Source organism: Zosterops lateralis, assembly GCF_965231275.1.
Source record: "Zosterops lateralis genome assembly, chromosome: 2".
Classification (NCBI taxonomy): Eukaryota; Metazoa; Chordata; class Aves; order Passeriformes; family Zosteropidae; genus Zosterops; species Zosterops lateralis.
In genome coordinates, this window is record NC_139763.1 from 92,604,339 (window position 1) to 92,630,976 (window position 26,638).

The following is a 26,638-nucleotide window of genomic DNA, read 5'->3' on the forward strand; positions in this document are numbered from 1 at the left end:
GTAGTGCTCATGATGTTTATGTAAATTTGAGTCACTGTGAAAAACCTTTGAGTTGCTGACCACTTACCTCCATTCGATACAGGCAATTAGCCTTCCCCCTATTGTCTACTTACCAGTCCAAATTCCAAAAGCTCCTTAAGGTGGGAACTGTTTTTCTTCAAAGGCTGGTATGACGTGTTTTTTCCATTAACAAACAACTGCAGGATTACACATGCCTGTATTCACCCGTTTCCTGTTTCATTCCAGAAGTTAAGCTGAGGGACAGGAAGGAGGAAGGACAGAGGTCACCTCTTTTCCTTACACACTCCGTAACCCTAACATGGATCCTGCCTCCCAGTTAATAATAATTTTTAAGGTTGGAACACATGATTCTAAATAAGGCATTTGCCATATAGACTTGTAAGTTTATAGTGAAATTTCCAGGGCAAGTGTAAACTGAGAGTTGCACTGCCTTAGCTACAATGCCTTTTTATTTTGAGAACTGGGCTAAATAGCTGCGCACCTTCATAAGACTGGCTCTGTGCAGCCCTATGTTCCTCCACCTCTCGCCTCTTTATTGATAATGAAAAAGATGCTCATTTTGGTCTCTAAGTAACAATGTCAAAAAGAAAATGAGTCCATCTCATAGTTTGTTTCTTTCCTGGTATTATTTCACCGCAGTTTATGAGATGCCATCATCAGTTTCTCCTCTTTTCTGCCCTAGAAGATAGTTTACCCCAGACTCCTGGATGAATAAGCCATGGAGATGTCCTTCCTAGTGCTTGAGAACAATAACGGCTGTGACAAAGGAGGGTGAGCAATTCCCAACTGTGAGAAGAGTTGCATGGGGAATTGAGATGATAGCCTTGAGGGAAAAGAGCCACTCCATTCATTCATATCAGGAATTTCTAAAACAGACCAATTACTGGGGTGTCCACTGGCAGTTTCCAGTGTTGAATAATATATACAGAAATATCTTGCATCTGCTTTGCCTAAATTCATCTGTTCTGCAATGACATCCAAGCCCACTGCCTTTCTCTGGGAGATGATGAATGACTATTCATCTAAAGCATGTCTCTTCAACAACTCAAAGTTCTTATTTTCATTACTGTATGTCAAACTGTGGCCGTGAGCTTTTGGCAATGCTACTACATCAGTGTTGTCCATACGGACAGTCCCCCCAAAAGGAATGCAGCCATGGACAATGATGCCTGACCTTAAGGAAATGTTTCTTGGTTTTCTCCTGCATTTCATCTGGATGAAAGAATGGTCAAGAGAAGCATTCCCTGGAATATAACCAGGAGGCATGTTAGACAGAGTTTGATCAATTTGCCACAGAATATTCCCTTTCCAAGCACTTCCACATTCTCCAGTCTTCAGCCAGAGCTCTCTTTAGCTAAGCTCTTTGTTGGACTTTACCCAGAGGTTATTTTCTTCCATTTCAGACATGAAAGCTGTTGCTGCTGCCTACTATGAGTTCCACATGATTGTGAAACTTTGAAATCAATGGCATTTAACTAGCTTAAAGTTGGTGTTATGTAGCAGTGATTCATATCCAGTGAGTCACAATGAAATGTCTCATGCTGTAAGCAGCTGCCCATTGAAGGGAGATCTTGCTTGTGCCCCCCACCTAAGAACCAGAGCAGAGGCTGTGTGAACTTTTCTAAGGATTTTTAATCAGCTGTTACAACATTTTTTCCCCATTGGTTAGAAGCAGTACACAGGCAACTTCAGTATTGCTTGGGGCAGCTAAGCCTTTTCAAGTTCCATACAGAGATGGCAGAAAAAGAAACTGAAGTTTCGGTCCAAGCGACCTATTTTACAGTTTCCTCCTGATTGGCTCCTCTGTGTCCTGCCCCTGGAGGAGCACAAGGTTCACAACAGAAACAGTCTGGGCACCATAAGATCATGCCATTTGGCAGATGAACTGGGTGTTGTACCTCTGTGCCTGTCCATGGATGAACAAAAAAATCTCTTCCTTAAAAATAATGCGTTTTCTCAGTACCCAGCTCATAACTGCAGAGGAATCATCCTTGGGAACTACAAACTATCTCCAACTTCCACACCTTCCACTTCAGGACTTATCCATTAGAAGTACACAGAAATACACAGGTGTGGTAAAAAAAACCCCAAACCACCCTTTCTAAAAGAATGCACTTCAGTGCACAGCCATTTCCCTTGTGGAGAGGAGAAAGAGCAAACAACAGATGTTAGTCACGTTGCTTAGCACTCTGGAGGGCATTCAAATGTGCTGTGACTAGTGTGCTATAAGGACTTATATGGAATAGTTTCGGTTACACACGAGGAACTGCTAATTCCTTCTGAGCACTCAAGAAGAGAAATTTAATGACAGTTTAATGTCATGTTGATAAATGTCCACTTACAAAGAAGAAATAAGGATCCAATGGTTTTGGAAAGAAATTGTGGAAAAGGGACAGTCACTCTGGAATTAAGACTACAGTAAAAGTTTCCATTTTTTAATCTAACTTTTCTTCTTTTCTTCAGCATAAAAAAGCCTGCTTTTACACAAACAGCAGTGCCTTAATGTGAAGTAGATTTTTTTGTAGAGCTAGAGTGTATTTTTCAGAATAATTCTGAAGCAGATAAAAAAATTACACCTGTGTGACCCTACTTTAAACACTGTAATCTGCAAACATTCCAGAGGATGCTTTTGTGTTTTCATAAAATTAAGTTCAATCATCTGAGAGGCTTGAGGTGAAAGAAGTGACATTTCTCCTTAGCTCATGATAAGGTCCCCAAGATTTCTGGTCAAAGTCCTTGCTCAGAGATGATATACCCCTCTCCCCCGCCCCAGAGTCTGTGAACACTAAAGGATTGTCCTTGGCCCACTGCCTTCCCCAGTCTCATGCCATTTACACATGCCAGCTCCAGGCCCACTAAGCTTGTTCTGGGTACAGCCTCATTCATTTCTAGAAAACTGCTTCTCAAACGCAAAAGATCTCTCCTTAGTAGGAAGAAGAGAAAACACTGTTTCTCTATTTTGAGAAACAGACAAGACAGAGGCTCACTCTTACGTGTACTGGAGAGGACTTCTTGCTACCACACAGCAACTTTGTTAGCATGAGATGAGGCAGCCAGGCCACCAAAGGAAAATTAAGGCCCTGGGATTACTGAGGAACACTGGGTATGGCCTCTCTTGCAAAACATCTGTCACCTGTAAGAAGACTTCTTTCCAGCTCATTTCAACCTACCTGAGAGAGGAATTAAGGATCTTCCCTTGCATAACTCCCTTAATGCTGACATGAAGTTGAAGGCATATACTTATAGTCTGAGAACGTATTACAGGTCAGAAACTTTTCGTAAGTAAAAGAGAACAAAATGCAATACCCAAATGACAGAGGCAGGAAATGCACAGTGAAGGCTTTACCCCAAGGCTCCCTAATCCTGTTCTGCAACAAAATTCAAAGACATGTCAACTTCTCCAAATCCTAGGACAATGTGCTGACAAATGACCATGGAGATGAGACGGCTTCAAACACTATCTTGATCTTCCATACATTTCCTGTTCCCCAGAGATTCATTAGGACAGGGCACGTATACATTGTTTTTCAGCCTGATACATTTTTGGTCAAGAATTTGTAAGCAGATCAATCTCAGATTCTCAGTGTCAGATTTTTCCAGTTGCTGGAGATAAGTCGGGATTTCAAAACCATCTCACTGCTGCAGTGGGACCTAGATGACTAAGTCCACATTAAAACCCTTATAATACCAATGAAAATTTAATCTGAATCTTGAGCCATCTTTAGGTTCACAGTTTTTGGAAAAACTCCCTGCCCTATGAATGACAGGGGTGCTTACCTGCCATCAATCTTGAAACACATGAGTTAACTGATCCTTTTTGAGAAACTCAGATGGAAAGGAAACTCATCTCACACATGGAATTTGTATGCCAAATACTTGTCCTCTGTTATTCCCAGACTTTTGGCGCCCAAGCTGTGCTGTGTAGAATCACACAACCCAATCATCATACATTATTTTTTAAAAATAGATAGATGGAAATTTTTATGGTGCTCTCTTCATAGCCATAGAGACAGTCGTTTGGGAATACACCACCATTCATGAGGAAATTAGAGCACTTGCCTAAAAAAGAGAAAAGCCTGTAGTGACATAAAAACCCCTTCTGGCATCTACTGCACACAGACAATCTATTAAGCCAAAATAACAGTATGCTCTGTTGCACATTTTCAATAATTGTCAGGCAAGAGACAAGAAGAGGAAAAAGTTTTTTTTACAGGGTAGAAACAGACACTTGGATAGTATGAAAACAAAGATTGCAAGTGTTTCAAAAATCAAACACAGTCTAAATTATGTGTTTGCGAAATGTACCTTGACTCTTAATCCTCTGGGCTACCAGAGTACTTGGTTTTGGTTTGTTTGGTTTTATTCACCTCCCACATTCCTGAGTGACAATGTTTTCTGAAAGCATAAAGGGTGTGTGCAACTGTTGCTTTACTATTCTGGTTATACACTGTACTTACAATGATACAGGCAGGGCAACCCCAAAGAGCAGAGTGGTCGGCGTACAGTAGTGATGATTAAGGGTGAAACAGCTGTATCCAGTGTGTGGAAGAGACAGAGAGACAGCTTCTTGCATCAGAGGAGCTCTGGGGGTAAGTGGGAAAGCCCAGACACAAAACTATCAAAGTATTAGATAGGCATTGGTGCTGCTGCATAACCAGACATGGTAAGCCACCAATGCAGCATGAAAATAGAAGGCTGTGGGCTGTCCAGGACTGCTTTTTAACTCTACTTGCTTTTGTCCTTGCATTGTCTGAGCTATGAGGTTTCTCTGCACGTAAAGGCAGAGTCTGGAGTGGCCTAAATATGAGATTTATGCATCTGCATAGAAGTTCAGTAGACCTGCCTCTTCAATATGTGCCATATGTGCATGCAGATCCCATGCACACTTAGATCTCATTCTGTGATTCCAAACCAAAACTTGGTTGCAGGATTTAAACCCAAGGGGAAGCACAACATACAAAACAGAGAAACCAGGCAAGAGACAGACAAGCAGATCTTTTCCAAGTTATTGCCAATGACTACATGGTGCTGTGAAGGCATGGTGTGGCAATACCACAACAGCAAAGTCAATAGGGGACAAAAGGAGTGCACAGGGCCTCTTCTAGAAACACCTACACATCTTTGTTCTCTTCTGCTGGTCTCTCCGGTTCTGCTTCCCTGGCATCTATCAAAGACTGCACCTGGGCAAAAGGAAAAGGAAAAGAGTCATTTGGGAGCTTATTTGCTTTCACACTGATGCCCAGAACTGACCTTGCCCTTCCACTGGAGGTTTTGTGCTTAGTATACCACAAACCCAGCAGCAAACCTCAAAGATGGTGTCTCTCCTGACTGACTAGAGGGCAATGAAGAAAGACACTCACTCTTTTCCTCTGTCTGCTTTCTTTCCTTTAACCTCCTCCTTCTCCCAAGAAGCAACCCTTCTAATTCACTCCCAAACTATTGTCTCAATTCACTGACTTTGAATTACCTGTGTTTTAATACCCTGCAGGATCAGCAGAGACAGCTCCCTTGAACAGGGGGGTGTGGGTAGAAAAAGTGCTCCCTCCCAGTTTGGGATAGGGGCAGCTAGAGAAGGGATAGATACAGACACCTCTGTTTTTAGGCTTCCCTCACCTCTCAGGTAATTCCAGGGCACATTCACCCCATTCTTCCTCCACTCTCCCATACCTTTCCTCCCTCTCAGAGCACACATGGTCCCTTGCATCCCAGGCACTCTGCTGCTGCCTGTGCTTTTCCTCCTCCCAAGACAGCAGACACAAAGTCAGAGAAACAGTCCTGGGCTGACCATGTGATTTTGGTGTGCTCAGCAAAAATGACTCTGTCCCCACAGAGCCCTAGCAAGGCACCCTACCTCCATCAATATGAACTCCAAGGGGTCATCAGGCTTATGGAACAGCAGTTTTTCTGTGATATCCTGAGACAGAGACAGACAGACAGAAGGAAAGAATTATTGATCCTTGGATAGACAGGTGTCTGCACTTCCTATTCCAATGCCACCTGCATTTTAAAAAGCAAGAATCTCTTCAGACACCAAAGATGAGATCAAGAGTCTCTTTCTACTGCTTTTTCCTAAGTCTATGCTTAAGAAAGCAGAGGACAAGGGGGGTCTGGGGATTAATTTGGTTCAAGCTAACTTTAGGACAAGCTCCTCACGTAAGCCCCTGGAAGGAGATGAGAAATACATTTATCACCTGAAATATCTGTAGAATTTTATGTTCCTCTACATAATTCATGGCGGCTTGATAGGGGTCTCCAAAAGCCTCTGGATTCTCCACTGATTCAAATGTAATCTCTGCTGCTGACAACACAGCCTCAACGGTGTTAGTGCCATCCTGTGTGGATTCAGAAGTGTACATCTTGACTTTGAAACCTGCAGGTTCACCCACAGGTGATCAGATCTCAGCTGAGCTTTCCCTGGATACAGGCTACACAATGAGCAGGAAGTCCTGCTCAGAACGTCGTGGCTTCTTGACAGCCAGCTGGTCTGCAGACACTGGCAATTCCACTACTTATGGCTGGGCTGCAGATGCTGGTGCTTCCACACCAGGTAAGTCATCCAGTGATGGTGGGGGTTCAACTATAGGTGTGTGTGGTCCTCAGGTGGTTCAGCAGCTGGTGGTACGCAGATTCCTCCACTTCAGATTCTATATGATCATTGCACCCTTGCCTACAATATTTAGCAGATAAAGAACAAGAGTATTTTAAACATCTACGTCCACAGACTAGACACAGCACATTACTCCATCCTCTGCAAATACGCTGCAGCCACACTTAAAGCATGCACTAATAGAGTTTATTTCTGTGACTGGCCCCACCTGCACCTTCTGCACGATCACAGGAACTCTACTTAAGCTCTGGTCCAGGCCTTCAGAACTGGTCTGAGCTCTGCAGCAGTTGTATCTGTGCCTGATCCTCACTTACTGACTAGTTTTCCTAGGGTGACTCTGAGCGTATATTCTAGATAGCTTTGTCTCTATGAAGCCCCTTGGATGGATCCCAGACCTGACTCATGACCTTTCCTTGCCCATGTCTCTTGGTGAGCCTTCTGACATGCACACAGCCTGCCCTGTGGTTGCCCTCAGCTCCTGCCTCACTCCCTGCCTGGTGCAGCTCCAGGTTTGCTCCCTGACAGCAGCAGCTGGAATTTGTGCGGCCTTTACCCACCTACCCCCCGTGGACGGCGCTGTATGCACCACACCCCCACCCCTACACCTGTGACTGAGTGCCGACAGTTTTGCCCTGTTTCTTCCTTCCTCCCACCCCGAGTCCCAGTTGCTGCAATGTTGCCTGGAGCGGGGTGCTGGGGCAGGGCCGAGGGGAAGCAGGACCCCGCTGGAACTGGGAAGGACGGTGTTGTTCCTGGGGACAACGGTCGTTGACAACGGGAAGAAGGGAGGCGGTGGCGGTGGGAGGCCGGCTCGGGGGCGAGGCGAGGCGGGGCGGTGCAGCCAGGAAAGCGGAGGGAGCGTTTCCCGGCCGGGGCTCTCCCTCACCTGCCCCCGGCTCCGCAGGGAAGGCAGGGGGCGCTTCGCCCCCCGCCGGCGCCGCCTCTTTCTGCCGCTCGCCGCTCGCCGTAGCCGGGGGAGGTGGGGTGGGCGCGGGAAGCGGCGGCGGTTGCCGGGGTTACCGCTGTCACGTGCCCCAGCACGCGGTGCCGTTGGCGTCACGCGGGCGCTGAGGGCCGCGCGGCCATCTTGGGTGAGGGCGGTGGGCGGGGCGGGGCGGGGCAGGGCAGGGCAGGGCAGGGCGGGGCAGTCCCGGAGTTAACCGGAGGGAAAAACCTCTGAGGGTAACGAGTCTCCTCCGTAACCGAGCGCCGCCAGGGCAGCTGGACCGTGGCAGTACGTGCCGTGTCCAGCCTTTGCTTGAACATGTCTAGGGACGGTGACTCCACCATCTCCCCGGGCACCCTGCTCCAGTGTCTAATCACGTTTTCTGTGAAGAAATTCTTCCTGATGTCCAACCTAAAATTCTCCTGGTGCAGCTTAAGACTGTGTCCTCTTGTCCTATCGCTGGTTGTCTGGCAGAAGAGACCACCCCCCACCTGACTATAATCTGTTTACAGCCAGTTGTAGAGAGTGATAAAGTCCTCCCTGAGCTTCCTTTCCTCCAGGCCAAGCATCTCCCAGCTCCCTCAGCTGCTCCTTGTAGGACCTGTGCTCCAAGCCCTTCACCAGCTCCACTGCCCTTCTCTGGACTCACTCCAGCGCCTCAATGGCTCGTAGTGAAGGGGCCCAGAAGTGGGCTCCATTCAGAAGAGACAGGATTTGAGGTGTGGTTTCCCCAGTGCTGAATACAGGGGGACAATCACTGCCCTGGCCCTGCTGCTCACACAGTTCCTGATACAGGCCAGGAATGTCACTGGTGGTGGTGCCTGGCGCTGGCCCTGGTCCTGGCTCTGGCTCTGGTTCTGGTCTTGGTTCTAGTTCTGGTCTTGGTCCTGGAAAAGGACATGTCAAATAGCTCGTACAGGGAAGCAGGAAAGCAAGAGGTAGAGTAGTAGAGAGCCGAGAGAAATATTTCTGTGTACATTGATGTGAGAGGTACTTTCTCCTGTCCTCAGTTTTACACAGATCCAGACAGCTGGTGTTCTGCGTGATGAACTTCGTCAGAAAAAGCAAATAAACAGACTGCCAGTTTTCCCCAAAGAGGAGATGAAAGGATAAAGATAAAAGCTGTGCTGGGTTACCACAGTAACCAGCTTCTGACATATTCTGGTTCATGCTCCAGTCTGACAAGAGCTGGGTTTGAAACAACTGGCTGAAACTGCCATGGGGGCTTATGGGGATGAGGGGAGGGGAGATGCAGGACTTCAAAAGCTGTTCTAAACTTACAGATGTCACTTCCATTCAGAGCAGTTCACTTTGTGTGTGTTTTTCAGGTTATCCCATTGGCCCTTTAAGGGAAACAGCTGCCTCACTGCTCTAGTACCAAGTTCATGACAGTGCTGTCCCTATCCTCAGCCACGCTGACCACCCAGATCATCTTGCACTGGTGCACTGCTGTTTGCACTCATGGGATGCACTTCTTGCATCTCCCATTTCTCTGTGTCACGGCGATGGTTCCAGACAGCGTGGGACTGCCGGCTTTTTGCAACTGCTGATACAGTTTTATCTGATGGAGGCATCTTGATATCAGTTGTGTGTTAGGGTGGTTGTGTGCTGAGCCATCCCAGTGCTGTGTTCTCCACAGCATGACTCCCTGCAGGACTTCTCCCATGGGTTTCTCCTCTCTATCCTCTCCTGGACGGGACTAAGCAGCTCTCAGCTGCCTGCTGGCTTCAAATAGTGTCACGCTGTGGGTAAATCTCGAGCCCCATGTGTTCCTTTCATCTGTGCCTCATTGGTAAACAGCAGATACCTCCATTTCCAACCCCACTGCCTACTGCAGGGATCTGGCTGCTGGGTCTGGAAAGCTAGGATTTTGCACAGGGAAGTAAGATGAATGACTCTATTAAATAAACATCACTGCTCTGTTTATTCTTTCAAAAGAACAGATTAAAAAAACCCAGAAGATGCATTTTAAATGCATTAAAAATTCTGAGCAAAATAATGCCTTAAATACAATGCTCATGTAAGATAAATCACATGGCTTTTTTTTACACAGGCACATGGAAAGCAAAAACGTATTATTATATCATTATTTATATGGCACCATATGCTAAGTCTGGAACTTAAAGACTTTGAAATAAATAAGAAAACACCAGCTGCAGATTAGCAATACACTCCTTTATTGGGAGTCACTGTGTTACTGTGGCTATCATTCCTGCTGTTAAGTTAAAACTTAAATAAATTGTCAGAGAAATAAGATAGCCATTAGAGATTCAGTGTCTGTCTCCTGGGGATGCTTTTTCTAACAGCTGTAACAAAGACCTGCTGCTGGTTTTGTCCTATCTCTGTAGTAACTCACTGCATTTGTCCCTGCAGTATTGCACAGTTGTTCAGTAGAGATGGTTGAGCTGCTCACTATAAATAATGTTGGTTAACAATGCAGCCCCTTTTGGGTTAATAAATTATGCTCAAACCACTCTTGAGCCTCTTTGATTGGTTTCTTGCAAGTCTGCAGTGGAGAGTTGGAAGAAATCACTTTCCACAGTCTGTTTACTTTGAATATTTCTTCTTATTTTATTGAGCCGTAAATATACATATAAAATAGCCAAATCCTTAAAATGCCTATCTCAAATTCTGGTCACCTCATCTGCTACTTGAAAACCGTAATGAGATGCATGGGATGAAACATATCAGGAAATTTAAATGTCATTGCTTAAAGGCATAGAGGGCCCCGGTCAGCACCAGGCTGGGGGATTTGTCACCCTCCTTTGTGTGGGATTTGCTGTCCGAGGCTGGGGTTTCCCTCAGGCTGAGGTTGGTGGCCGGAGCAGGGAGCTCACCTGCCACATGATCCATGAGCTGCGGCAACCCAGTCAATACCCACAGCCAGGGCCTCGCGGTTCTCTATGTACTGCAGCCCCAAAACTCTCTGACCTGTGGTTTTGCACAGTTGCAGCCAGACATAGTTAAAGCCTTCCTGAGCTCTGGTGAACAAACAGCAGCTTTAGGTCATGGACATTGGTCCAAAAAGACCCCAGGCTGTGAGGTAGAGGTTTAGGGCCCTTGGAGATATATCTCTGCTCCTTATTGTCCTGACTGGTGACTCTGGGGGGGTCATGAGGCTGCCCTGCACATTGGTTCCTTACCTCAGTGGTGGGGTAATTGTTCTGCCCTAGATCCAGAGGGCTTTTGAGAAAAGAACAGTCTGGGAGGAGAGCAGGTGTTAGTGCAAGAGAGTGGAGAAAGCCAGCTCCTGCATGAGGTAGAGGGCTGGGGTGCAAGGGAAAGAGAGATGGCTGGGGCTGCTGATTTGCATCCAGACTGCTCCTGTAACAGCAAACTTTGTTGTGGGTGTGCTTCTGACAGCGATGTTGATGAGGAGATTGCACCCAGGTGTCTGCGCTTGTACAGGTGACTCTGAGTGTTTGTGTGCTGGCAAATGCAGCTCTTCCCCCAGCGCTTCCTACAGCTCGGGCTCTGCCCGTATTTCCCAGCAGAGAGCAGCAGAGCCTCGTAGCTGCTCTCCGGGCTTCGGAGTGCCGCAGCCTCTGAGACCTTCTGGCAGCGCTTGCCTCCGCAAAGCACAGCAGTAAACCTTCGCTGAGCTCGCAGGCATGTCAGGCCTGTCAAGAGCATTGGTGTGAGTAAACAGAAAACACATGCTCTCAATATCGAAGATTCGGGGTTTCCTGAAAACCAAGATGTTTGCAGAAATCAGTGAGACCTTTCTTGAAGGGGTGTTCTCTGAATTGTCTTTCTGCTCAAAGTTTGTGTGCCTCAAGTATGGCTTCAGAAAGTGGGGACAACAGGATATAAGCAAACCTCTTCCATAGATGACCGGCACGGACTAGGTAACCCCTCGAGGTCTCCTTCAGTCCAGTCTTTGGCAATGCAGGAAAGAGACATGTTATTAGCTTCTGTGTTTGAAAATATTTGCTTTGGGAACCTGTTTAGCCTACCTTAGATTTAATCTTTTCTGTTAAAAATAAAATTTCAGCTGACTCTTGTTCCCTCATTTGTAATGCTACGAGGAATGTTACTGGAGATAAAGATGAATGAAAAAAATGGGATAAAGTTTCTTGGCCAAGGTGTCAAAACTAATTAATTTGTGTCTAGTTTAGATACCATTCTCAAGGAAAACAAGACTTTGCTCCGTGTTTGGAAATCTACCTGCTGTTCCCATGGCATTTAAATAAGTCAGATTTGGGATTGTATTAGAAGCTCCTCAGCAGTATTAACTGGGACAGGTTTTGTCATTCCTTAATTGTCCCATTGTAGTTCCTGAAAGAATTATGGTTTTATACATTCCCTTGGAAAATAATCACAGACTTTCTGGGAGTCCCAGTCCTTGTAAGGCAGAAGGTTTAAGTTTGGTCTTGCCATCACATGGCATGAGAGGGAGGGGATGCTGTGTTCTGGCTGAAGTCCACAGTGAGTCTTCATCCAATCCTGTCTCCATCAGCTGTGAAATCCCTGAAGGAAGGAAGGGTCCAGACATGAAGTTCAGCTGAGGGAGTGGTGCCTGTGGAGGATACTGGGTGTAAGGACAGCAGCTGGGTACTGGGGAGACTCTGGTTTGCCTTTTTGCTCCATCGTGCGAACACTGCCTCATTGCTGTGCTCCCCTGTGCTGTGAGCCCATCCCTGGCATTGGGACAGGGACGCAGGCATGGTATGGAGTAGGATTTTGGAAGGCAAATGTATCACACAGTGATACATTGGTTAACCCTGGATAACCCTGTCAGTAGGTCGCTCTTGAAGAAGCTGTAATCCACAGATGGTTGTGAGGGGTTTTCTGCATTCTTCAAAGCCTTGTAGCCAGAGTACTCTCTTCATCCTCTCTTCCCCACACCCCCTTATTTTGCTTGTTTGCCAAGCTAATCTTAAATATGATGCAGACCGCCTTTGCCCTGGGGATCACTCACCAGGCCCTACAGCCTCCCACCACTTGCCCTAGGTAGGATCTGTCCCTCTTTATTGATGCAAATGATACTTTTGTCTCTGAATCGTAGCTGTACGTGGGAAAGGTGCAATTAGCTCCTGCAAGGAGCCAGGCCTGTCTGCCTTCCCTTGTTTAACAGAGGCTTTAATTAAAGACCCCCTGATGCTAGAAAGGCACATTAATTATTCATCTGAAAACATTTACATAGAGTCCCCCGTTTCCCTTCTTCAATAAATTATCAGCTTCACATCTCCATAATTCATCGAAATGACTAAAAATACATTGTCTCAGCCTCCATCACCTCCCTTTTCACTTTGTCTATTCCAACTGTGATGGGTTCAGTATCTTAATGTGAAGGTCTCCTACTGCTCTTAAGTAAAAAGGGAGGATGGAATACAAGGGAGAGGGAAAGATTTGTCCCTTGATGGTAGTCATGCAGATGGCAGTAATTCTTGTGTTTTTTCTTTCCCACAAAACTGATATGATTCTGAGGTTAGAAGAAGCTCATTGACTACTTCTAATAAGGAAAAATCCACTGAAAGATGGAAAAAAATTTTTCCAGGGGCAGAAGAGGTCTGGGTTTAGATGATTTCTGTGCTCAGGTGTAGACAGCCTGTGTGATCCTTAGCCCAGCAGTTAATCTCCCTAGATCATGTCTATACCTCACCTGTAGACCAGGCCAGCAGTTCCCTCTCTGCCTGGTAGAGGGATGCTGCTTTACTAATTATAAGCTGCTTCAATATAGATGTGTGAAAGAGGAAAAAGCCAGATAAGCTTAGGCATAGGGAAAAGTTTTGCAGCAATTCAAAACAAAGATGTCACTGCAGGCACAGCTGAGGGAAAATTCACTGCGAATGGTTTCCACCAATGCATTTCACTTTGTGACAAAGCAAACCATCACATGAGAGAGGAAGAAACCAGTCCTCTGAGGGCTTGTTTACATGGGGAGTTCAGACAAATTAGTGTGAGGTGTGAGGTAAAGTGCAGAAGTTGAAGCACACTTAACCTCTGTGTGGGGGCTCTGATAGAAGGGAAATGGCCATGGTTCACAATGGTGACAATTAAACAAAAGCAAAGGAAAGGTCACTTTATCTCCAAATATCCATGCAGGGCTTAACATGCTTTCACCTGCACTCATTTCACATCTTTGGTAATTTACCTAAACTTTCATGAATGTTCTAATATGCAGGGATTGGAGAAGTGCATGCTCCACCTGGCTCTGAATGACCACTGTTCCTGGAGCAGTCTTGGTGCCTACAGAAATCAGACCAGATGTGCACTCCTGGGAGCAGGGGGAGCCAGATGCTGCAAACTGGTGATCTTCTAGGATCTGGGGTGGAAGGGGGCAGGATGGATACTGGCAACTTTCTTGGGATATGATCAAAGAGGGCATTAGAGAATGAACCAGGAAAGGAGTGCTGACTTCAGAGGAATTGGCCCACTTACCTTTAAAGGTTCAGTGTTTTCAGAGGGAAATAAAAAGGTTTATTTTTGGCCCTGAGCACACTCAGGGGCTAAATCTGAGACTGAAAATGGGGTGGAACTGATTAAAGAGAGTGATACACTTATCTGAAGCAAGTTACTCTGTTGACTTCTGTGGGTTTTTTTTCTTTCTCTTGTCCTTGTTGCTGTTTTATATGGGCTGTCTTGGCTCAACAATGAATAATAACATGGTGACAAAAACCTTGTCCGACTGTGAGGATATGTCTAAACCTTGGGCACTGCCATCTTAGAGCTGAGAGACTAGAAGCCCTTCCTGCATTCAATACCTTGATTAAATTTACTGTGATATAAATATCATCTGTAGCTTACCAATTAAATTATAGTTCGGATTATGTTATTAAGGCATCTGAATTAACATTCTTCTGGATGCAAGAGAAGCATGTTTTTGCAGGCAATAGTTAAAAGCTCCCATCCTTTTCTTCCATCTAAACAAATTGGATTAAAATTTTCAGTAGTGAAGTTTTTTAACACTCATATACTGTTTATGGAGACCCCTTAAAATTGTCCAGGCCATGGCTTTCATCCAAATATGTGTAACTATCATCTTGAGATACCTCACTCACAATCCAGCCTTTGCTGTTAAATTTGTATTGGCCTTAACATGCTTTAAAGTAATAATCAGTGCTGTGTCTCCAGAGGGATAGGACAATATGTAATTGGCTTAAACAGAAGGAAGATCTCGTTAGACATTAAGAAGCCTTTACTAATGGTACAGTAATTAAGCACAGGAATAAATGGCTCGAGGCCTTCTGCCTGTGTAGAAGTTTGGATGAACACACTGACTCTTGTCTTCTCCCACAAGGAAAGCAGAGATCATTCTTTGCCGTTTCTTTCTAATTTGTTTTCTCTGGTTCTGCACATGTCCACAAGGTTTTCTTGCCAAAAGTGGCAATAGCAGCATTTTCATTGCCACCACATTGTCATTGAAAATGCTGCCCCATCAGTGCCCCAGCGGAAGAAACAAGCTGAAATAACAGAATGCCAATGAGAGCATCCTTTCTTTCCAAGCTGGCAGGAGCAAGCCATTCCGGAAGGTGATGTACATCTCCCATAACCCATGCTCCAGCTTCCTTGGTTGAGCCAAATTGTCTTCCCCGCTTGTCAAATGGGAGAAGTGTTAACACTGTAATTAGAAACATTAAAGCAATCAAAATGAGCATACAGGCATAATTAAGGCACTATTGGTTTATGTCCCCTGCAGGCATTCTTTTAGAATAAATGACTTTTTGGTTTAATTTAAGCCTCTTCCAAAACATCACTAAAACAAAGGGGTGAAGGAGTTTCTACCCATATATTCACTAGTAAAACTACTTAGTTTTGAATCTCATAACCTAGTTTATACTGGTAAAAATTTCCCTGCACTGACAAAATTGAGAGTATTGCTCAATAAAGAGCTTAGCTTGATAATAATAATAAATAACAAGTTGGGTCTGGACAACAAGAATCAAAGAGGAGCAAGAGAGACTTCACTGGCTCTGCATCAAACCCTTCATAAAAGAGGAATTGGCTGTGCTGTGCCAGTGTTGGACATGATGCTATGAAAGTGCCATTTTTTCCTGAGAGGGAACAGTACAAAGAATAATTAACAAGGCTGGAAGAGTTTTTTCCAATCTGGGTGGGTGAAAAAATGGGAGATGAAGATCAGGAACATCAAGTGAGTATGGAGGAGTTCTGCCCCCCTGTAAGTCTAGAGTGGTGTTACACTATGAAAGAGGTTGAGCCCTTCTCACAGTGCTCACTGGGTTAAGCCTTGGAGAAGTAGATGTTCAGCTCTGACTTGCTGAGGCTGGGTTGTCTGCAGAAAGTTGCCACAGCCTGTCTAATTGAGAAAGATGGACCCAGGTCCATGTGTGCATGTATATGTGACTTGGTTTGAGTGCTGACAGAGAAGCACAACTGCTACCGTTAGAAAAGTTCTGCCTCTTGGTTCCTCATTCTGCCATAGGAATACTTTTTCTTGTGAGTCTGGTGGTTGTAATGGCCAATTCAGCCCAAGAAAAGGGGCTCAAGGTGACCCAGGAGTCAAGGCAGAGTTGCTTGCACACAGTGGCTTAGTACAGAATGGGAATATGCCCATCCAAGTGTGTGAATGTTTTCTGTCCTGGATGCCTTCAGCTTAAAGGAAGGTTGAGTGACTGGAAAAGTGGCATGTGGACTTTATTTGAGGTTGGTGTTAACCTTCCCACTGGTGGGAGGTTACACTGCCTACTGAGTATTCCTAATGGTCAGGGAAGAATATTCAAATTTGACCATCTCTGCAGGGATTTGATTCTACAATACATTCTTAGAAATGTCTTCCTTGTGTCCAGTCTTCCCTGTTTTAATGAACTTTGAGTCTTTGATTTATCCTCTGATGAGATCCCATTCAAACCCTCAATCTGTCTGGTATAGATGAGAAATGTAACAGAGCCAGCTAATGGTGGTGCAGATGGAAGAACATGGCCACTTTCTTTGAGAACTTCCTCAAAGGGTTAACAAGGCCCAAGTTAGCACTGTGGGGGTCACTATCCCACTCATGGCTATTCCAGACTCAGCTATTTGCCCATGAGCCGGAAGAGTGACAGCTCCACAGTTGGCATCTCCCACCAGTGGCTCCTGGACTTGGCTGCTGTGAGTTGCAGGCTACACTCATCAAGTGTTCCTTCATGCAGGTAACGTGATGAGCAGCAGGTACTGCAGGGTACTGCTGCAGCTTTCTGGTCCTAGCATTGCTCTCAGAGGTACCAAGTACCATCCATCAGGATCTGAATGTTCCTGTGCTGGACAGCTGAGAAGAGACAGCAGCGTAAGCCACAGAGGTAAATAACAGACTCTGAATCTGAGTTTCTTGTAGTTCTTCATGGTAAAACAAGGCAATGGGTATACCCTTCCTCCCCAAAATTGACTAAGCAAGAGGTTCAGGGATGCAAAAGTAATTTTTTTGGCTCTTATTTGAGCATGCCCATGAAGATTAGAATGGTGGAAATGACATTTATCTTTGCTCACTCTAGCTCTGGCTAAGATCTCTGCAGTCAAAAAATGACTGGAGCAAGTAGCTCCCTTATCCCAAAGCCTTGCCCTGTTAGTGGGGATGCTGCTTCCCCTGCTTGCTTGGTTTAAGTTGCCTGGGTTAGGATTGCTGAAGTTCCTGGATAGGGAAAGAAGCAGAGGAGAACCTTTATGCTGGAGAATCTCCTGCAGCATCTCTGCCGAGGGGCACAAATGCCACTCCTCTACCTCACTTTTTTTGTCCCTGTCCCCAGTGAGTGTTGCCACAGCTGATGTGCCATCTGTACAGAGCAGACTGATAGCCCTTTCCCTTGCCCCACGCCCTCTGCAGAGGCAAGGGGCTGGCAACTGGCTGCAGCAGACGTGCAGAAGGACAAGTTGAACGTCACAGGCAGCACCAAGAAAATCCATGTGAAACCTTGCTCCATATGGGGAAGTGCAGTTCCAGCTGTTCAGCCTTTGGACTAAGCTGACTCTGAGGCTGCTGCTACCCTGGTTGTAATGCTAGGCAAGCACAGCCCCATCAGAGCTGGTGAATAGGGGGAAAGCAGCAGGGGTAGCAGCATCACGCTGGTACAAGGAATCTCGTGATGCTATTGCTCCCCATGATTATGCTGTTAACAGCCAAGCAGGGTGGAGTTTAATGAGCAAAGGTAGATGAGAAAAGGAAAACAACTGGGACAAATGATGTTTAAATGTGATGGCTCATTAAACAAAAGCTCTCTGCTATGTTTCTTTCCTTGGTAGCAACAAAAGGGACAATGGCCATAAGTAAAAGGCAACCCACTGACAACAGGAAGGATTTATTGAAAGTAGCACACTTAATTTAGCTGCTCCAGCACGAATGAGCAGAGATATTTGGCATGAAGTAACTCAAGTGAAGGGTTTTGCAATGTCTTTGTGTGAGACAGAGTGATCTTTTCTGCCCAAACCCTAGGAGCTTCTTGCTCTTTGAATATCAAGGACAAATCCTGCTTTTTTTTGGTATCTGAATTCCTGTTGTCTTCAGCAGATGTTTTGCAATGCAGAAGTAAGGCAGTGCGGGCTGGGGGCCTCCTACTAGAGTGTCAACCATCTTGTCTGACCTGGCTTAACAATGCCTGCCTGTGGGGCCTTGATCCTGACTGGATACTATAGCTTTTACTGAACTGTAGGCCTTCATAGATTTTGAGAAGTTATGCTAATCGATTCTTCTTCAAAAGACAGCAACAGCTTCACTAGTGTCCTTCCTGACAGATGTAAAACCACTTCCCAAAGTATCCGTGTAGTAGAGGCTCCAAGCCCCCCAACTGGGCAACTATTCCAGTGTTTCATTGTCACTATCCACCTTGTCAGTATATTGCCCTCTCCAGTCAGGATATGGAGGACAGAGTATTTCCTCCTCCTTTGCCAAAGCCTTACTATCAATTGTGTAGTAGATTCCCTTTCAGCTTTCCAACAACATGTGAGAAAAGATGTCCATAATGTTCATCTGTCTTATGAGGCAAATGGCTACTCTGCATTTGTAGAAATCATGGAACTCTGTGATTTTCTGCCTGAAGAAAAAGATGCAGTCTATCTTATTGAAGTTCCTATTCTGTTATTTATGAGATTGGTGAAGGCAATAGTCTTCAGGCATGAAATACTTGATCTCCCAGGAGCTTTTGAGCTCTTGAGCTGAGAAGATCCAACAAGAGTGGAGATGGATCCCTGGACTTCTTTTGCAGTTCAAAATTTGTCAGGAAAGAGAAAGACTGAGTACATGATCACTTCTGACGTTAGGATATCTTGGATAGCAAGAGAATGATATCTTTACTGCTCTTTTCTTGTTTTCTGCATGGGCAACTCAGCCGAATCAGAGATTACATTGTCCGGTACTGGAAAATTTAGTCATTTGGATGCTGTAGAAAGTATGCTGCTAGGTCTCTCCTTAACAAAAAACAACAACTTTGGAGCAGATGCAGAGAGATGAGCTTTAAACCCCCTATTCACTGGCCTTTTTGAAGGTCACGTGCCAAGGAACTAACACAGATTCTAGTATTCCTGTTGAAATGGTGGTGCACAACAGCAGAGGTTTTGTTGGTTGTGTTCTGCACATGACTGCGCTGACATCGTAAACCACAGTAAAACAGATAACTTTGTTCTGTCTAATGTAACAGAAGGTCTTCTGTTTCCCAAATGTCATTTGATCCAAGAGGGATTGAACTGATTTGAAAGCAGCTTTCATCAACACTCTCTCTGTTCCAAGTGAGGAGCTTGCACCGTTGGAACTACCTATTCACAAATCTCCTGGGAAGGCAGCCAGCAAAATGCAGTGTCCATACAGACAGTGCTTATTGGTTAAGAGATGGCAACTCTGTGGACAGGGGAAATGCTGCTGAGACAATTTATCTGCAGTGAGGAGTTTAAACATTCAATTCTCACATCCATACCACTGCATCTCCTACTTAGTGGATGTCAAAATGTTGCAGTTGAGCAACATCTCATTCTGTGCATAGAAATCAATGGTCTGATTGATTGCCCTCAGACTGGTTTTTGTTCAAAATTGCTGAAGCCCCATTACCTGGATGACATGAGTCAGAGAAATTAAAGCCTCGCTGATTATGATGTTATAAAGCAATCTGAGTCTGCAAAAGAATAACCAACATATTTGATATCAGGGCATGTTGGTTGTGCAGTTGACACTTTGAAGGCAGATACCTAATGCTAGAGCAAGCTATGAAAAAATCAGAACACAACAAAAGCAGAACACGAGGCAAGGCCTACTGGATATGCAGTGACTGAAGTATGTTTCACCTTAGAGTCTGGCAATGAGTGGATTTCTGAAACTTCTTACTGCCAGCAAGATTTACCACCAACTGCATTTCTTAAGTGTGGGTATGTGGAAAGCTGTGACACATCTCAGCAGAGATCAGCAGAGATCCAGTCAATGCAGGTGGTGCATTGTAGAGTTGTGCTGCTCTTGTTAGACACAACTGAAGGGTTGAATGGCTCTCCAGAGTCTGCAGCCTGCATTGACTCCTTTTCTGTTGACTCTATGCAGACATTGGACCCCAAGTTCACATGCAGGTACCCACAATCCAGACAGCCACATCTCACACTCACATGGCTGTGAGTACACACAGCTCTCACTCCTGAGCTGCAAACTCACCTTGGTGTGCACCGTGTCAGTCAGTAACAAAAGCAAGCAGCTGGAAAAGGTGGTTGCCAAAGAATAATCTCCAGTTCCCTGGGAATAGTATCAGTTTAGTGTTTAAGACCAGTCCTTCCACCTTATTTCACCCCGTAAGGATGTAGAAAGTATTTGGAAACTGAGTCTTGAGTTGGAATGTCTTCTGAAGGGTATTTTCACAAAACATTCAATCCCAGAAGTCAAGAATGTGTAAATGTATATATAAATGTCTTGCTCTGAAACCTTTTGCCCACGCTGTCTATCTTATAAATGACTTCTTTTCCTGACTTTGCTCTGATGGATTTCCAATGGTTTTCTTAGTTCTTTCCAAGTGGCCTCTCTCCAGTTTCACATCTACTGATGACCATATTTTCTTCCTGTGTCTATTGAAGGCAATGACCACTATATCTGCTCCAAAACATCTCCCTGTGGACAGATCCAGGGAGCTTCTCATGACAAAGAGCAATTTGATGTTCATACACATTATGCTGGCATGTAAACCCACCAAGGATGACCAGAAGGAATGGGACCTCACTGTCTTCATAAATTTCCTCAAGTGCCCGGTGGGTAGCAGAACATGCTCTTGCCAATGACCTCTGAGATTGCAGTATAAAATTAACCTAAAGTATCTAAAAAGCAACTGGAGGGGAAGGATGTATTTTACGTCAATTCAGTCAAAAAATCCTCAGAATTAGTTGCCTGAAGTGTTTGGGAAAGCTGACAAAGTATAATAGCACAGAGACTATTTTCTTGCTTCTCAGCAAAGACAGCATTAATCGTCTGGGCTTAATATAGCCTTCCACATGCCAACTGGGTGCAAAATTATGGCTGGTATTAGAAAACCACTTACCATGTGGACAGGCTTAAACTGCAATAAGCTGTGGGGTGTGGATGCAGATGGAGTATGCCTAAGGACAAACATTGACCTTGAGAATTGTATGCCATGTCTCTGGAGATATAGTGCCTCTTCATTATGAACCCTGACAGACATGGAGCTCTTCATCAGTGGTGGGGCAAGGAAGGACTTAGATTTGGAGCCGGGCTTGAATTTTGCAGTCCAGGTATATCTAGGGATGTCTGAGCATGAGAGATTTACTGGAATGGGTTGTATACACCATTATAATATCTGTATTCATAATGCATGGGCCAATATACATCAAGAGGGTGTCAGAGAGAGAATCCACAGCTTTGGATGTTTGCAAGAACAGCATGTATAGAAAAAACCCCATCTTTTTCTGTACCCATGCTGGCTTGATTGGTGTATCTTCTGCCAAATAGTTATCCTTATTTTGACAGAAAAGGAGCAGAAATATGGCTGAGCATCTCATCTGAGACTCTGTCTTAGCACTTGAAGAATCCAGAGTATATCAAATAAGGTCAAACCCTTTACACCCTGCATTGTAACATCTATACAACACAGCTTAGAGATTGTTGTTCTGGTATTACTACCTAGTAAAGTGGGCTCAGTGGTGCAGTGCTTATATAACAATCTTTTTCTGTGCATGAATTGTGTCTCAATCCTGTTTTTCTGCTGGTAGATTTTCATGAAAGTTATTAATAAATTTTAACTAATAAGTTTCAGGTTGTACAATGCATTCTTCATTGTTCTATCTGTAGTTGGCTTCCTTGGTTATGCAGCAATCTCTCTTGGTGGTCTCTGATGAGAAGATTAATTTTAAGACCATGATAATAAATATACTGTCATTAAAGTCTTTTGGACAAATGTAAATCTTTGCTAAAATTAGAAGACATTCAGCGCAGTATTTCCGCAGTTATCCATACACTGATATACAACATCACACAGAATGAGTTGAGCAGAAGGCTGATTCATGGATTGGGATTTTTGATAATCAACCAACACTAATATTTAGGTAATTATGTCGATACAGGATGTTATGACATCTCTATCTTACGTGTAGTGCCAGTTACTGTGACAGATTCTTTTTATAACTAAAATATACCTTTCCTGCCTGAAAACATTATGGTAATTGTGGGAATGTCTCTTATTACTGAGACACCTACCACTTGATGAAAATGACAGAGCTCAGCTTGTGGAATTAGTGCTGAAAGAACAGAGGAGACTAGCTAGGGCCTCTCATTTGACTACTGGAAGCATGAAAGGTGTGTCAGCAGGGCTGAAACTGAAAGAAGCAACTAAAAAGAAGGGGAAGTGAGAACATCCCAGCATTTCCAATTGTCACCTTCTCTTGTTAGTAGCCAAGATGACTGCCACTGAGACCCACTAAGCTGAGGGGCTGATCCATGTCTCTCCTTCCAGCTGGAAAAGGTGCCCCAGGGAAATGGCTGCATATTGTGCCACAGCTTTACTATTGCACCTATCTGAGGTAGGAGCACCCTTTACTGCTGCACATGCTCTGGTGCAAACCCTTCTCCTGGCTACAGCCAGGAAGGGAGAGCTGACTTCACGAAAAGCAGCTGGTGTGCGCTTAATGTCTCATGTTGTTGTTACCAGATGTGTTGGTTTTTAGTTATACTGGGAATCCATTTTCCTTCCCAGCCTGAAACTGGGAAGCATAGCTGTGCTCCTCACTGCTAGGCCACCATTTGGGCTGTGAATGGGAGGTCAGCCCTGTCTCCAGGCCACAGACACACACACTGATCTCTGACCCTCTCATTGGCAATCTTCCAACAAAGTCTGCCGCATGTACACATTTGGGGAGAAATAGCATTATTTGCACGCCAGACCTCTCATGCACACTTTGCAAAATCTGCTGGGGTCTATCTGAATGACTTAATAACAAGGCCCAGGGTGCTTGCTCTGAGCTGGAGTGCTGTAGCTGTGCTGGTGTTCATCTGAACCCTGGCAGTTCAGGGCTGCTCATTGTGTTTCTTCAACTGGACGATACCTCAACATTCCTGCTTCCTTCTCCCTTTTACCTTCCATCCCCATGGCAGGAAAGACTCCTTGGCTTTTAGGTGGGGGTAGGTCATGGCAGATGTGTGTTCTCCTTTGAGATTTGCCCACTGCTTGGCTTAATTAATCCTGACACATTGCAGTTGCTGTTACGGAAGAAACGTCAAGAGAAATTAGACCAGCTGGTAGCATGAAAACTGGGGAAGCGTGGTGCCTCACTTTCCTGGATAAATTTGATTTTCTTTCCTGGCAGGGGCTGTAGGGGACTGGATGGCTGTGAGCAGAAGGGGGTGGCCTGTGTCACCTGGTCTTGCCACAGTCGCCTTGCACCAAGATCCAGCAAAAGGACAGCAAGGACCTGTTTCTCAAACAAGCCAAGCAGAGGATCTAACGAGCAGCAAACGGCATGGCAGGGCTTCTGTGAGAACTAGGACAGCCCTGGGATTTGGTTTGGGTTAGGGTCCTGGTTACCTGAAGCATAAGGCTTTGAGGAGCTCTGGGGTTTTGTTGAGCTCCTCAGGGAGGAGACAAACACTACAGAGTTGCTTCTTTATCTTCTTTTATTCTATCTATGAGCACATTTAGCAGCTGTTTCTCACTGTTTCCTTCACCTTTATATCTATTTACTTGAATGTTTTCATATACCAATCAATTTTGTGGGATTTATCAGCAGCTTTCATGCTTTTTCCTTAGAGCAAATAACCTTCATATTTTGATGTTTCATTAGACCATCACATCTGAGCTCTTTCCTTTCTGCAGTGATCTGATTTAATAAAATGAGAAGCCAGTCTAATAATACACAGTGCAGCTGCACAATGTGGATGTGTTGTGAGTGTGTATTTCCCCTATATGAACATTTTCTCCTCTGTGCTCTCCTGTGGCGCATTAGTTTGTAAGTCTGCAGATGCCACAAACCTGGAATAGAGTAGCACTTGCAGAAAACTGGCTTTAACACTTAAATATGGCCCACAGTTAAGGAGCTTTTTTTGTGCTGTCTTGGGGATGCATGCAAGTAAAATTTCACCTCTGCTTGATGATTGGCAAAAAAAAAAAATCTTTGTTCTACCAGACAGGTACTTACTTGCCAAGGGCATGTTACTCATATTTAAATGTTAAGAACAAGGCCTTGGCATGGCATGGTATCTCTAACTTGAGAAGCTCAGAAGTAAGTTTGGCTTCTGGTAGGATAAAAGGGATATTTTTCTCCTGTTTTGAACACACAGATTGCGCATTCTGTTGCAGTGTTGAAGATCTCACTCGTGATTTCTGTGCTGGGCTCGGTGCAGGAGCACTCCTCTGGGACTCCCCCAGGGAGTGGATCATGAGCTGTGCTGCACCAAGAAGCAGAGAAGAGACCAGGGACTCAAAGAGGAGAACAGAGAGGAGTAAAAAGAAGGATAGTTTTGTGAGGGTCATTCCACTCCTTAACGGACAAAGGGCTGCCTGCAGCAGATGTTTTGGTAGCTGTGATGGCACTGTCAGCTTCTTTGCATTGCACCAGCAAGCTCCAAGCTCAGGGGTTGGTCTAGGCAAGGGTTACCCAGGCCAGGAGGTTATAGGAGGCAGCAAGACAGTCACAGTCTTTTGCCCACTATTACCTATTTGTGCAAAGGAAAGCTGGGCTACTGTTGGCCAGTCACAGCCCTTCTGATCTGCAGTAATCAGTGCCTTGTGGTTGCTGTGTGTCCACCAAAGCTCAACTGACCCCTGAAAGAACAGGGCCATGATCTTGTGCATTGTTCCTCATCCCCATCCTACTCCATACTCCTCAAAAGGTCACAGCATTGCTTATTCTCTCTCTCTCGTGGTCAGGGAAAAGAGGGATGTTCTGTCGAGCTATAGAAGACTTGGTTTTTGGAAACAAGCCCTTCTCTTTCACTTTATACTTGATCTGAAGCTTACTGCACATATCCAAGGTGTAAAAGGGCAAAGGGAGTGGGATTTGGGGACTGACTCCATGTCCATCCATTTTCCCTTCACTATACTACCTTCAAGAGGTCCTAGTCTAGAATTCTAGAGATGGCTGGACTGAGTGTTGCCAGGCTGCACATACTTGCTGTCTGCGGTAACAGCAGATCTGCCTGCCCTCTGGGTGGTGCGTTTCCAGTGAATTTATAAGAGACCAGAACCCAGTAGGCATCACTGCTCCATGGGTCCTAGCATCCCTTTCCTTTTTGGGAGAGCTTGAGAAAGTGTGAGCTTGAGGAAGCAGCCTCATAGCCCTGTGTGTTTGCATGGTGGTGGTCAGGCTACATGAGGTGGGAATTCACTTCTGCCTGGGTCTCTGCCATGTATTAGGCCACTGCCTGAGCTGGGGCTGTCTCATGCTGAGGGAGATGTACACATGAGGTCTGCTCTGGTATTTTTTTCCAGAAATCACGTGTATTTCACTGACCAAAACTGCCCCACAACTTAGAAAGGGACAGCCAGTTTAATTCGTTTTAACGCAAGCACACAAGGGCCCCATGGTGCTGAAAGGATGGCTGTCCCAACTCACTGGCACTGCTGCCCTGTTGGAAGTTGCCAGCCCTGCACAATCTGCTGGGCAAGCTGTTCAAGTTTCCCTCCCTCATCCAAGTTGTGCATAATCTTCAAGCATAGCTCACATCACCTATTCTGATGGCTTCAATTAATGTGTTGAATCCATAGCTTGGATTTGGGAGGTTCCTGTGGACTGTCCTCCCAGCAGTGCTGTGTGAGCTCCATCCCTGCAGAGGCAGGAAGAGGACACTGAGGTACATCTGCTCTTCCACTTGCATGGCTGAACCTGAGGGAAGGCACCTCTTCATTGCCTGAGGCCTTTCTCACTCACAGCCTTACCCTGTTTTAGTTAAAGCATCACAATCCTCTCCCTGAGCTCTCTCATGTTAGTCTGAAAGTGTTTTACATCTGCTTTTTAATTCATAATTTCCTTACAGACTTAACTTGGATCATCATAAGCTTTTCTCAATCCTGTAGAGTACAAGTGAAGTCAGGAGGGGCTTCAACTAAATGCGTATTACACCAGCACAATTTTATGGGTAGGCAAGCTCTGATCAACATGACTGAGGACATGTGAATATTCACAGCCACTAAAGTCAAAATAAATACAGTGTGGGTGACCTAATACATTCAAGTAGTCAATGCAGCAGCAGGAACTGCTATCAGTGTCCATGAACAGAAAGACAAAGTTCATTCAAAGAAATAAAAACTAAGTGTTCAGTCTGCATTATTCACCCAATCACAGCTTCTCAGGGAAACCAAGCTGTTAATGTCTAGAACGGGAGAAAGCAAAACAAAGAGCGCAAGAGGAATGGAAACAAAGTATTTTTTCATGTTTTAGCTACTGGGACTAAACTATTAAACAGGTTTTGCTCAGGATGGGAGGATGTGAGATACGAAGCCCTCAGGCAGGAGCAGTGGTACACAAAAATACCCCTGGGGGCTTTTTACTTTGGCTCTGAAAGGTGCTCCAAGGATGGTTTTTACTGGACCCACATGAAGGAAGGAGAGACACCCCCCCCCTCCACCCACACACACACAGACACTCTTTCCTGTAGGACTGCAGATAGTAGGAATGGAAGGATTGGTACCTGGCTGTGTCTGGAGGGAAGACTTACTGATGGTTCT

The 26,638-nt window shown here is 45.1% G+C and overlaps 1 protein-coding gene across 2 annotated transcripts; it reads right to left on the bottom strand.

Annotated features, from left to right (window-relative positions):
• Positions 1–1,633: 1,633 nt before the first annotated feature.
• Positions 1,634–26,638, bottom strand: TEX55 (testis expressed 55). Of its 2 annotated transcripts, none has more exons than XM_083855067.1 (5): positions 26,602–26,638; positions 6,213–6,688; positions 5,873–5,935; positions 5,137–5,201; positions 1,634–4,080 (listed from the first exon to the last, which is right to left on the bottom strand). In XM_083855067.1, exons 2-5 carry the CDS (start codon positions 6,375–6,377, stop codon positions 4,068–4,070), a joined length of 306 nt encoding a protein of 101 aa, XP_083711193.1. In that variant the 5' UTR covers positions 6,378–6,688; positions 26,602–26,638; the 3' UTR covers positions 1,634–4,067. The 2 variants fall into 2 exon arrangements, with proteins under 2 accessions (XP_083711193.1, XP_083711192.1); XM_083855066.1 differs by lacking the exon at positions 26,602–26,638 and adding an exon at positions 7,515–7,635.

Bases quoted from the DNA above. Each gene is read 5' to 3' on its own strand.
- TEX55 (XM_083855067.1), bottom strand. From the start codon at position 6,377: ATGTACACTTCTGAATCCACACAGGATGGCACTAACACCGTTGAGGCT. The intron at 5,936-6,212 runs GTGATAAATGTA...TCTCTGTCTCAG, and splicing joins AAATTCTACAGATATTTCAG to GATATCACAGAAAAACTGCT. The intron at 5,202-5,872 runs GTAGGGTGCCTT...CCTTTTGCCCAG, and splicing joins TGGAGTTCATATTGATGGAG to GTGCAGTCTTTGATAGATGC.